A 14,039-nucleotide genomic window follows, 5' to 3' on the forward strand; every position below is an offset into this window, starting at 1 on the left:
AAATGTCGTCTGAAGGATCCGAATAAAGTACTTGTATGGGAACTTTTTATTTTGAGCAGATATATTTATGAAATTTCGTGTGGATTATTGTATAAAGCAGTGGTGCAATCTCCTAAGAAATTATTTAGATCGGATCACTATAGCATATAGCTGTCATACAAACTGAACGAACTGGATCAAGAGCTTGTATGGAAAACTTTTTTATTTGAGAAGATATCTTTTCGAAATTCGGCATATCTTATTATCCTGAACAAAGGTATAATCTCTGCCGAAATTGTTCAGATCAGAACACTATAGCATATAGTTGTCATACAAACTGAACGATCCGAATCAAATGCTTGTATGAGAAACTTTTTTATTTGAAGAGATGTTATCTCGAAATTTTACATACATTATTACCCAAAACAAAGGTATAATCTCTGCTGAAATGGTACAGATCGGTTTACTATATCATATAGCTGACATACAAACTGACCGATAAAAAAATTCTTGTAGCCAATATTTCATATTTGTAAAGGGTATTATTACCCCGTTGCAGCCGATGTTAACATTTTTTTCTTGTTTTTGTATATGTATGTATTTGTACGTGCCTTTGCATTTGGTATGGAAATCTTGTTGCGTTGAAATGTTGACAAGCGACATGCCTTGTTGCATACAAAATTTACCTGCATGTGTGCAACAACACTAACTATTAGAGTAACGACGACAATAAAGCAGTACAGCGCGTTTAGAAGCGACAATCAGAGCGACAACAACAACAGCGAAAATATTTTTTTTGTTTTTGAAAAAGAAATTCCTTTAAAAGCATTGCCCACTTCAGCATTATTATATAGACGGCGCGGCCTTTCAACACTACACCAGCTTCCCCCTGCTGCACTCACAATGCTGGTTTGATGGAGCTTGCAGACGCAGCGAAATTTATCGGAAAACCTAAAAATACGACAATGCACTGATTTACATATGCCAGCGGCGCAGCGTTGCCCCACAGTTACTAAACTGCAGGCAACTTATTTATATATAGGTCTTCGTTTGTGTATGTGTGGATGTTTGGCGGCAATTCACTATTGAAATAAAATAATAAAGCCGATCATCTTTATTGTCTTTTTATAGCACAATTTATGGCAATAGAAAATTTCACTATGAAAAATGCGCGCCGTAATGCAAGACAAGCCGCTTTTTGAATGCTTAATTTATTTATGTAGATTTTTTAATTCCCTCACATTTTTTTGTCCAATTTTCCTAAACTCAACCAACTGAAAGTGGTTAACCCATTGTATTTTCCAGCTCGTCGTCGCATACGGTGGGTCATGTAAATTGTGTTGTTGTGCCGCGCGCCTTTTATCGTTCGTTTCGTGTTTGGTGGCATTCGGCTTGCAGGCGGCTCGCCTCTACGTCGTATTGTCTGCTGTTATCTTGGCATCCACATCTATTTTCAATTCGAAACTGGCTCAATTTCCGCATCAGCGGTGTCTGGTACAACAACAATTGCGCCACGTTTAACACCAAATGACGCAGGCGCTACAAAGAAAATCATTTAATGCTGGCAATACTTTTGCATATTGGTTTTGTGCCTCGTTATGCATTCTTCTCGCTGCAGTTTTGCTACCCACTCGGTGTTTACAGCACAGTCAACTCGTTTTTTCGGCCGCTTGTTCATGTTGTGATATTGTTCTCAGGGTGTCACGTTCAAACCGGCTTATAGAGACCCAAATTTTTGCTTCGGCTGTGACTTTTAAGCCAGGAGTGTGGGTGTTTTATGACGTTTGTCATTAATCTGACAGTTTTTCGTAGCTTGAAACCTGAGAAAATTATAAAATAGCTATTTAAACCTAAATTGTCAAATTACAATTTTGTCCCAAATATGAACACTTATGGAAGACTTGTGAATAGATTTTATTGAAAAGCCTGTTAACTTAAGGAATACAATAGACCACATACCCTTTGCTTTATTTGGGATAGAAGGTTTCAATTCACACCAAAAGAGGGTAGATGTCGGAGCTACATCTCAGGAAATGCTCCATGCTTCCAGGATACTGCGGTATATTCCAGGTTTTCGGAGCCGAAATATTTTGCTCGGAGCTGGATCTCGAGCTTTTTTTGCGACGGAATTTTTTGCGGCCAAGAAATCGGCCGAGATAGCTCCCAACGCTAAATTTGTGGGAGCTGATATCTTTTGCTCGGAGGTGGATCTTAGGCGAGCCTCCAAGCTCCCGGCATACTGCAGTATCTTCCAGGCGGATGTCTTTGTGGCCAGGATAACGGCTGAGATAACTAACAAAGCTAAAGGTGTGGGAGCCGAAATATTTTGTTCGGACTTGGGTCTCTGGCGACCTTTCAAGATTCCGCGATACTGCAGTATCTTTTAGGCGGAAGTCCTTGCAAATGATTTCTTCGGAGCTGGATCTCAGACGATCCTTCAAGCTTCCGGCATACTGCAATATCTTTCAGTGGGAAAGCGACTGAGATAGCTAACAACGCATCACAGGCGATTTTTCAAGCTTCCGGCATACTGCTGTATCTTCCAAACGAAAGTCTTTGCGGCTGAGAAACCTAACAAAGTAAGAAACTACATAAATGAGGTCAATATATATAGCCAGGCGGCAATAATGTCACATCGCATTAAATCAGAGTCTGTCCTTGTACGCAGCGTCGCAGTAAATGTAGTGGCGGACGGAAAGCGGCTGCATATATACTGAGGTCTAAGCTAATAAAGTTGCCAAAAGTGCCAACCGTCTACCTACCAAACCAGTACATGAAAGATGAAAATCACTAAACACGATACACAATGAAATTTTCGAAAGGACTGTCAGGGGGATCAGGCTGAGAGGAAATGCCTTAAGAAAATGCAGGATCGCTAAGAACCTGCTTTTACTTACCAAGTCTCGAAAGGACTGTGGGACGGTTGTTGGCCTTTTGACAGGTCACAACTTACTGGCATCATATATGTACATTCCGGATGGGTATAAGAACGACGAAACATGCAGATATTACAGGGAAGTTGACATAAGAGAGGCGCTAGCACACCTTGTTTGCTTATATCCAACCTTAGAGTATCTAGAACTTGTCTCAGATATCTAAGAGTTTCGCTGTTCATGTGCCAAGATGGAGTTTCAAAATTAGATATCAAGTCGAGAGACGCTGGAACACGTCCTATGCTTATATACAACCTCATAATATCTAGATCGCGTCTCAGATTGTTAGATGAAATATCTAAATTACATATCAAGTCGCTCTTAAAGTTCGCTAAAGGCTTTGACGCATTATATGGCGAATACTTCAGCTAAAATTAAACTGAACCTATAGACTGGCCTTACTAAAGATCCATATATGATATATAACCTGCCAGTATCATCTTACCTAACCTAACTAAACCTATTCCCTCAGCGAAGCTTGTCTGAACTATTTCGCCACACAAAGTCTTCGTATACGAGGTTTCGACTACCTTTTAAGCCTAGATGTGTGAGGAGAGATAGAGTATTCTGAGCTATAAATAGCTGTTGATATAAAAAAAAAAATAGAATATGCGATCATAAAAATATAAATTCACTCAGAGATAATATTCATTATCAAAAGTCAGTCCAAATTTTTCTAGTGAGAATCTAAATATTTCTAGTTATATTTTGGCAGTTTTAAAATATTTTTTAATGGAACTCTAGTGTCTAAGATCAACAGTTCATTGACTCTTGAAAGTTATATATATCATACGTATGTATATATAACCTTTAGTCCGCGCTCTCATTTTTGAGGCCAATTTGTGCCAAATATAATATACAAAAATTCAGAAAAAAAGTATATCTTTTTATATATTATCATATTTATGACATTTTGTGTTTATTTTTAAAATCAATATAATTTTCTCGAAAAACATCTATTATTATTCTAAGTAAAAATAGCTGGATTAGCTGCTTTGAAGCCAGTCACTACTTCTGCGCTTGAGCGCTGGCAAGCAAGGGGCGGCGCAAAGTGGAACAGCGCATTGTGTTGCTGATAAGCAAATCCTGCTAATAAACTAATTAAGCGTTTAGCAGATAACCTTTTGTATGAAAAGTACCAGGCGCCGTAAACAAACTTTTTAAAACTACAAAAGACTACAAATCCAGCACGGCTTCTGCTGAGACTGGACCCACCGCTTTATACATAGTAAGTACATAAATATGGATTTGGGCACTGCAACCTGTTATAAATAATATCAGAAATATCTTGCTGTCTAATCTCTTACACTACATGCGCATTTCCGATCTTAAGCCATTTGCCGAAAGGCCAATTGTTTGAACGCGAAACAAAATGGCAACAATAAAACTATGAACAATAAATTAAGTGATTATTTGTGGTCGCGCGCTTGTTTATGTGCGTGTGAGTGTGTGCGGGGCGGCTACCTTTTTGAAATGCGTGAAATTAGCGTTTGCCGCAGGAAAATTCAACCGGCCTAACGCTGGTACGCGCGGTCGTCTATGCATGTGGCACGGAGGCGTTGATATTTCTACCGAAAAAAATATCTTCGAAGAGAGATAACAAAAAACAAGAAAACACGTTAGGTGCGGTTGTTCTGAAGCTGAAATACCCTGCACACATAAAAAAGTTCTTAATACAAAAATAAGAAGTTTTTCGTTCAAGAACTTGCTTTTGATCGTTCAGTTTGTATGGCAGCTATATGTTATAGTGGTCCGATCGGAAAAATTTCTTCAGGTATTGTAGCATTGTCTTGAAAAATAATCCAAACCAAGTTTCGTGAAGTTACCTGATCAAATAAAAAAGTTGTTCATACAAAGGCTTTATTTTGATCGTTCAGTTTGTATGTCAGCTATATGATATAGTGGTGCGATCTGAACAATTTCTTCGAAAATTGCAGAAATATCTGGTATAAAAATTTATGCCAAAATTTATGCCGTTATATTGTCAACTAAAAAAGTTTTTCATATACGGACTCTATTTTGATCGGTCCGTTTGTATGACAGCTATATGCTATAGTGGTCCGATATTGGGAGTTTCGACAAATGAGTAGTTTCTTGGGGAGAAAATAAGGTGGTGCAGAATTTTAGTTCGATATCTCAAACCCCGAGGAACTAGTTCGGGTATATACGGGCAGACGGATTGGCAGACCGAGGGAGGGACTAAAACGAACATACTACTGTGATCAAATTTAAAGGTCCATTTCATCCCCTTCATTCCCCTCCCGCTGCAATACACTTATGTCAACGAATTTTCCAGTCCTCATAGCACTTGGAAAAATCCTCCGCCGTGACCGCCATCAGAGCCTTCATCGATTCAGCTTTTATATCCTCTACACATGCTTTAAACGATCTTCGGCGTTTCCTTCTGGATATTACCAGCTTTCTCGGCAAACTTAATATACCCTGTGCAGGGTATAACAACAGCAGCGTAGAACAAAACCTGCGTGGCAGATAATGGAAAAGGAAAAGACAAGTTTCAAAAATTGGCCACCAAACACATAGACTACCGGCAGTCGCTGTGACACCGGTTATCAGCGTTGTTTGCTAACGCGGCTGCTGCGCCGTAGCCTGTTCCATTGCTCGCCAAGTGTTGCTCACTCGGAGTTAGTGAGCGCGAAACGCTTGCTGCATGGAAGCAATTGAAATAAGCAGAAACACTCACTCAATACTCGTAATGACTTTTTACAAGCCATGTACTCGTATATGTTTGCAGCTCACACAGCCATTCGCACATATGTAAATATGTATGCTTAAAATAGCTAAAATAGCGGCAATGTCGAAACATCTGTGTAAACTATTGATGCTCGTCCGAAAGTCTATAATCAGTGCAGTCCATAAATTACTGCAGCGAGACAAGCCAAACGTATGCACTTACTTAAGCAACAACAACTGCAACAATAGCCGGCAAATTGAAAACAACTTGAATACATGGCTTCGCTCGCTATTAACTCCCCGAACGCCAGCCGAAGTAGAGCTGCCAACAGTATTTTAATTAGTGGAGTTGCGGACAGCAGAAATTGATTTATGGCTTTTTTATTGCGGTGTGCTGAAAGCGTGACTGAGGGTTACTGGGGGCAAATTTAGTGCGACAAGTATTTAAAAACTAAAATATGTGCCAAGGAAGCTGGCAATTAATGATAGTTAACCATTGTCAACGTTGTCACTGGAAATGCTTTACAGGAGTGTTTTAAAGAAATGTGGGCGTGTTGCCCACATTGTTATTTACTGATCGTTATATAAATTTGCAGTTCAATAATCTTTTTATAAATTATGTTGAAGCTGACACGAAAGGATGCTGGAATGTTATAAATATCTCTTATTTATGAAGCTGCAGTTCAACCATAAGTGTCGTCTCTCGGTTATAACTATTACACTTATTTTCTTAGTTTTTTTTAACATTACAGAATCGGCTGAAAACTGCCTTTTTCAACAATTTTTTTCTTATATAAAAAATTATTTTTTTTTTATTTAATTATTTATTGTTACACACATACACTAACAAAGAAATTCTGAAATTTTTTGGAAAAAATATTTTAAACTCGGCCATTGCGGCGCCATTTCTGGTAATCCCTCAGCAAAAAGAGACCCACGTTGGCATGATAACTCATACAGGATCATTTAAAGTAAAAAAAATACGTGTTTTAGTTTAAACCTTAACTTAGAACTTGGACGAAGAAAAAAAACTGAAAATTGGATTTTTGTCAGACACTTATAAAAAAAATTAAAATTTCAGAACTTCTACACATGGCTCCATCCTCCAATAATTAACCTTTAAAAATATTTTAAAAAAATATATTTTTTATATTCAGTTAAATTTTATTGCATTTACTAACTGCAGTTAAAATTATAATCTATTTACATACATAACCATACCCAAAATATATATGTTCTTCTGATACATGGCAACCCTCATTTGGTCACGTACGCAAAAAGTTAAATAAAAATTGAAAGCCTGCCCTGTTGCACTCTCCGTCAGCGAAGACATGATCGTTATATGTATGTATGTTTGTATATGTGTTGCACACTCACTCAACTGCATTCTTGCTCTCAACAAAATGCATTATCTGCTCTTGTATATTCAAATGTTAACATATGTATTTAATTAAATATAAATGAGTAGATTTGTAAGTATAATATGGAGAGACAGCAGCAACCACAGAGCAGATTTTACAATTTCCCTGGTCGTGTTCATGCTACTCAAGGCGACGATATTGATAAAAAAGTGTGGTTACATTATTGAAATTCTTTGTGAAAAGTTAATAATATTATCAAGTATTTATTGTTTAAACTTAGTCCGGAAAATATCCAAAAAAACCAGCTGATTATTAAAGCATGCTGTTTTTTTTTATCAGAGAGACAAAGCATTAAAAAATGATATAGCTCTTTTTTGAAGAAACAATGATTAATTGAGACTAACTATCACAAATAAAAATGCTTCCGTATAATGACTTAATGCTGACCTGTCAATTTGTATGGCGGCTATATGCTTTAGTGATCGATTTGAACCGATCTATTCGTTCAAAATCGTATTCTTAAAAAAAAAATCAGCTTTATCGGGACGAGTCGAGCAAACAGGCGTTTCATACCGAAAATATTCATCAAAACTATTCGAACGGACTCGTGAGAGATATCGAGCTCTCTTGCCATCTCTCTAATACTTGCCTGGCGATTTTAAAGCACCCTATCCTTCACTTTTTTAATATTCTCATCAGTTGAAGAGGTCGAAAATCGTCCAGAAAGAGGTATGCCATCAACGATCTCTTGACCGTCTTTGAAGACTTTGTACCACTCGTAGGCTTGTGTTTTCGAATCGCCGTAAGCCTTCTTCAACATTCATAATGATTTCGAACACGAAATTTGATTAGAAATACAAAATTTGAGACAAATTCTTTGTACGAAATTGTTTTCCATTGTATCGCGCTCATATTTGGCATAGTAACTAATGCAAATGGACCTACTCGCATAGATACCTGAAGAATACGCTTTAAAGGTCCCAATAGTGCAACGCTAACCTTTCTTACACTGGGTAGGCTGCCGAAAATTATTTATTTTTGAAGGAATTTAAATATGTTTTTCTTAATTTCAAGGTTAGATACATTTTGTATGGGTTTTCATTGCACTGTTTTATTATAGCATATCTTCAGGAAATGAATCCATGTTCGGAACCTTTAATTATTCTCTAAATAATAGTACATACATATATACATATGTATGATATTTATCACAGATAACCAATCAATGCAAGAGGCTTTGACTCAAAGAAACTTTAACCAAGGAAATGTGCTCTCTAACTGTCATCAAATGTCAAATCTTATAACGTTATTTTACACGTAGTTTCAAGGAATTACTTTGTGGGAGCACTTTAACACCCATATTGGTGTGTGCCGATTTCACAGGTCTTCAAATCATGTCCATGGAAGACTAACATTTAAATGAAGTGACGATTTCAGATCTCTTGATATCATGTTCTCAAAAATACTCGAAATAAACACTTTCCTGAAGGCTACATATCACATAAACCAAGTGACATTGTATACTCAACTAATACGAATGTTTACTTATCTCAATATCCAGAACTTACGCGTTTCGGCTCGAAAAAGATCAGGAACAATTTTACTCAACGCTTTCAGTGCGACAGCGCACTGTTCTTAAGCGATAACAGCAGCATTTACTTATCCCTGGGTGCTCGCATGATTGTGAGCACCCCATATGTGCTTGTAATGCACGGCCAGAGCGCTCATACATACACACAGGCAGCTTGTCTTCGCTTACCGCCGTCGTACCTGCCTACCAGCCGTTTTCGGCTGTTTGTTATTTGTCAGCCCGCATGCCTCCCATCGAATCAGGTTGAGAGCTGCTGGCAGCTGCTCTTTATGCTACTAGGAGTATTCGCATGAAAACAACAAAAAGTGAGCTAAGCCAATATGAGTGAGATATGCAGCACACGGCATATGAGAGTCAACACTAAAACAACAACACACATAAGCGCGAGAAAACGATTCGTGCTCGGTCGCGCGGTGATACGGCCGCATCGGTTGTTTGTTGGCCTGCTCTGTTGGTTTGTTTAGTCGATCGAGTCGATTTTCAGCGTTTAGTTGAGTTTTGTTGGCGAGCCACCGGCAAAACAGCTCGACATTCGTCTGCTCCACACCGAAGCGAACGTACACACGCTGGTGCAGTGAACGCGCACGGTTTACAAAATCAAAACAAACAAGAAATTCGTCCAGCCCACGAACGGCAACGATCGCCAATAAAATATATAATAAAATCAAACAAAAATAATTGAAATTAATTTAACGCACAAGCAACATAATAGAAGAAAGTACACAACGCAATTGCATAAAATACGGTACGTGTGGTGAAAGGCCAGCAAGCAAACGTAGAGAAAATTAAATTTTACGAAACACAGAGTGTCTTAAGTATGAAAAACGCACAGATCCTGCACGAGCTGTGCTGTAAAGTATACCAAAAATATATGCAAACAGGCGGCAGGCTGCAGCACTTACAAACTGAAATTTGCCTTTAGTTTATTTTATGCTATTTTTTTAAGCTTTTTTCGTCTTATACGCGACGTAAGCGACACGAAACGCGTTGCTTAATTAGCTTTTCGTTTAGTTACGAGCATGACGCGTCAGCGTGATCGCCAAAGATTACAGCAACAAAATGTGGCTTGTGCCAGATTTGGGGCGCACATAATTCATTTTATATACACAAAAACATATATGTATATATTGATACATAATAATATCCTTTTGGCGCTAGCAGCATATAAATATTATTAAAAAAATCGTCAAAGCGAAAAACTATAATTATTAGCGTGGGCTAGCCGCTCGTGTGACATAGAAAATGCAAGAAATATCGCCTGCGTTAATTTATGAATTTATGAGTGAGATATTGGACATACATATGTACATATTTTTTTTGAAGTTAAAAGTATATTAGAACTTTTAAGCTATGGTGACAGTGATGAGGCAAGCAAAAAGTTAAAAAAATGCGACGGAAATAGTTAAAAGACAATTCTGTAATAATAATAAAAAACTACAAATTAATATATGATAATGTTAAGAGTGTTAAAATAATGCGTCAAACATTGAAGAACCTCGAAAATATACGAAAAATATTTGCATTAATCAATAACAAAAAAAGTCGCTAAAGACTCAGGAACCACGAAAAATACAAAAATATATTTGCAATTATTCAATAACAAAAAAGTTTTTTCTTTCAAAAATTTCAAAATTTTTTAAAATATTTTTTTCTTTCAAAAATCCCAAAATACTCGAGAACTTCGAAAAAATACGAAACATAATTTTTTTCTTTCAAAAATCGCCAAACGCTCGAAAGATTCGAAAAATATTTTTTTCTTCCGAAAATCCCAAAACACTCAAGAACCTCCAAAAATACGAAAAATATTTGCAATTAATCAATAAAAAAGCGTTATTTTCTGTTAAAAATCCCAAAACACTCAAGAACCTCGAACAATACAAAAAATTGTGTTATCACTGCGATCGCATGACTAATGCCCGCCTATAAAATACTGCGAACACAACATATGATTTAGAGCGACCAGTGCGCGGCTGACTAATACAAAACGCATTACTATTAAAGCAACGCAAGAACCCTAACCCACACACCCTGTGTTTACATACGTTTTATGGGCTCCAAGGCACCAGCTGTACTACACATGTACTCCAAGGCAAGCAATTGAAAAAAAGCACCAGGAAAAGTAGCAACAAATTAAAATATGCGCAAACAAACACTTGAAATTCGCAAGCACATTCATCTCAACTATAAATAGCCCACACGCGCTCAATGCTTTCGAATGGCAAACGCCCATTACAGGCTGGGAGCTTTGACAGCGGAGGCAGAGACAGCTGAGCGGCTACAAGTAAACATAATTAAGCCACTTTCAAACAGCTGATGAAAGAGCACACATATGTATGTACGTATACACACATGTATGAATATGTAAGTATGTGTGTGTGGGACAAAACCGCACAAAAATATTTATCATAACAAGCATAAAACGTCAAACCTGCAGCATTATCGTACAACGCCGCTGGCACACAAGTACATATGTACATAAGTATGTATTTATAAACATATGTTTTGGATTCGCACTCCGATTCCGCACTCCGACGCGAACCCATTACACACACACTCACGCCAAACCAACCGGCGCCAACAAAACTATAAAGCGTAACGCCAGCGACCTTAGCGCTGCAGCACGCCAACGAACGCTTATTCAATGCACCAAAAACAACAACAATTCGTACTCAGCTTGCTGAATAACTGCTTATTTGGTCTAAGTGCGCGATTGGACAGGTGAACGATCAATTTGTATATTAAATGAAATTTCGCCAAGCCATTGAGTGCTTTATGTGCAAATCAAAGATCATGTAAAGCCACGCGAATGCGCTACAAATCACCACTTAAATATGAGCGAGTAATAAACTAGAAAATTGATTGCCAGCGGAAATCGCTATTAACAATCACTTGGTAGGAAATATATATAAAAATGTATGATAGGCGATGATCAGCAGCGAACGCGCATTAATTAGAAAATTTTCGAAGTTAAACGTTATGGTGATGATAAAGCAAAGATAATTGAATAATCATACTTATATAGTAAATTGATTGGTTAAGCATAACGAGCAGCAGTTAAAGGCGAAGTTTTAATTTAAAGTTTAAAGCTTAATGAGCGCACGGCGATTGGTTGTATTTATACGCTGAACTGCTTATATTAAGTTTGTCACAAAGTACGTAATACTCATTTTTCGGAATTGCCGATGAAGGACCAAACAAACTGAACGTTCAATAAGATCAAGGACTTGGCTTGTATCGAAAACTTTTCTATATGACGAGGTATCTCTACAAAATTTAACACGGATATTTATCCAATGCAACAGTATAATTTTCGAGAAAATTTTTCAGATCGGGCCATCATAGCTTATAGCTGTCAAACAAACTGAACGATCTAAATAGAGTTCTTGTATGGAAAAGTTCTTTGTTTGAAAATATATCTTCACTAAATTTGGCATAGATTATTGACCAAATATAATAGTACAATCTCCGAAAAATTTTTCAGATCGAACAACTATATTATACAGCTGCCAATCAAAATTAAGTCGTTGTATGGAATAGACAAGATATCTTCAAAATTTGACAAGAATATTTCCCAAGACGTTGTATGGAAAAGTTCAAAATTTAATGCTTGTATTGAAACTTTTTTATTTTTGAAGAGCATTATGGCTTTTGTAGAACCGAAATTAACGTTTTTTCTTGTAAATTAATTATTTAGTCTCAGAACTACGATTTTTTATGGAATCGCTTTTAAAAGCTATGTTAAATATTAGTAGCAAGTTATTTAAATATGCCTTAAGTTTTAAGTGATCATGTCAGTAATGATCACGAATCGCTGTTTAATTATACTATCCTTAAGAGCTTTCGAAGTGTAAGAAATGCATATGTATACCTTTATATAAATAAAACAAATTATAGCTTAGAGAAAACAATTCAGAAAAAAAAAAATATTAAATGATAGCGGTAGTAATTTTTACTTTCTATAATGCCAAAAACTTTATAAAAAAATAATATTAGACTTCATAGAAATTAATTTGAAAATTCCAAAACTTCATTAACAAACGCTAGTTTTTCTAGAAGTTAATTCAAAAAATCGCAAATTAAGCATACTTAGTTGCATAGTGATATTTCACTAATCTTAAAAGTTATCCTGTTTAGTCTTTTAAGATTAGTGACACGATCACTATGCAACTAAATGTGCTTTATACCCGAAAGTTATGTATGCATTGAAGAAATAACTAAGAAATAATCACAAAAAATCATACTAGCACAGCTTTTGCTATCGCTCACACCTAATCGAGTTTGAAGATGAAGATCGCAACGCCAGCGCACGAGTGATAAGCAAGTTGAAGAGTCACTGGACACACTCGAAATGCTTTAGTGAATCACACAGCAAACTAAATATTGCTAATTAAACTCAAGCAGCCGGAAAATAAAAGCGAAATTCACGCCAATTAAGCCGCGCCAAAAGCGGCAAAGTCAACTGAACCTGTTGTGGCAAGAGTTACGCCAATTACATGCAGCAAGACTTGCCCAGTCATACCATAAACCGCTACTTCATATAAATTGTTGTTAAAATTATATACATAGTCATCTTAATTAAGCCTAAAAGCTAGTAAATCGTTACGAAAATACTATTTGTTTTGAAACGCTTTGAATTTCGTTGTTTCATGTCACTTAAGTGTGGCTATTTTCGCCAGTAATTGCATTCCTCATAATAGATTAGCTTGTATAGAATAGAAAAACACTGATAAGCGACTGCATTTAGTAGTTATTATCATATGTATGTATGTATACATGTCTGTATGTATGTACATATGTATGTACGATCGTTGCCAAGATCACTTGTGAAACTCATGCTTCTCTTTTTTTCTTTCTACTTGCAGCGCACACACACACACACAAACACATATCAGCACTAGTATTCCAGCAATCAACGCACAAACAATTTCTGTAGCGATAATAACTACTGATAGTAAGGTAAGACCCGAACTAACCGCACTATCACAACAGCTGACGAAGCATACGAGCATAAAGAAAGCAGCAGCACGCTTCAGCATCAGCATCAACAGCGTTTGCCGGAGTCGTTGCCTATCAGCGTGCGCCGCTAATCACAACAGCAGACAGCCAATAATAGACTGCAGCGTACAACAACAACCACCTATAACACAGCAACAGCAATAGTAACGGCCAATAAGGCAGCAATTGTAATTAAAGCAGCAGCCGAGAAAATGATTTCACACAGTCCACCCATCTTCAGCCATAGTCCACCAGTCAGTTTCCTATCGGACTACATGAACAATCATCGGTGAGTGATCGTAGTGCGAACGTTACGAAAATTATTACATGCGAATTTGTGTAGGAAGAAAGTTGTTTTAAGACAGGATTGATGATTGCCTGTGCTAAATTTAGTGAAAGGCGCAGTATTGAGTAGTAGTTTCCGCTACAATGTTTGAGAAAAGTGTTTTGAATGAATACGAAATGATGTAAATACGTTTTTAGAGCAAG

General features: G+C 37.0%; 1 protein-coding gene across 2 annotated transcripts in view; it reads left to right on the forward strand.

Annotated features, from left to right (window-relative positions):
• The first annotated feature begins 9,024 nt into the window (after nucleotides 1-9,024).
• LOC126761793 (protein phosphatase 1 regulatory subunit 3C-B) overlaps nucleotides 9,025-14,039 on the forward strand; it is a 31,721-nt gene continuing 26,706 nt past the window's right edge. For both annotated transcript variants that reach the window (XM_050478187.1, XM_050478185.1), the window contains exons 1-2: nucleotides 9,025-9,300; nucleotides 13,418-13,839. In XM_050478187.1, coding sequence (XP_050334144.1) covers nucleotides 13,763-13,839 — 77 coding nt within the window. In that variant the 5' untranslated portion in view covers nucleotides 9,025-9,300; nucleotides 13,418-13,762. The remainder of the gene's footprint in view (nucleotides 9,301-13,417; nucleotides 13,840-14,039) is intronic.

This window comes from Bactrocera neohumeralis, chromosome 6 (genome assembly GCF_024586455.1).
Source record: "Bactrocera neohumeralis isolate Rockhampton chromosome 6, APGP_CSIRO_Bneo_wtdbg2-racon-allhic-juicebox.fasta_v2, whole genome shotgun sequence".
Taxonomy (NCBI): Eukaryota; Metazoa; Arthropoda; class Insecta; order Diptera; family Tephritidae; genus Bactrocera; species Bactrocera neohumeralis.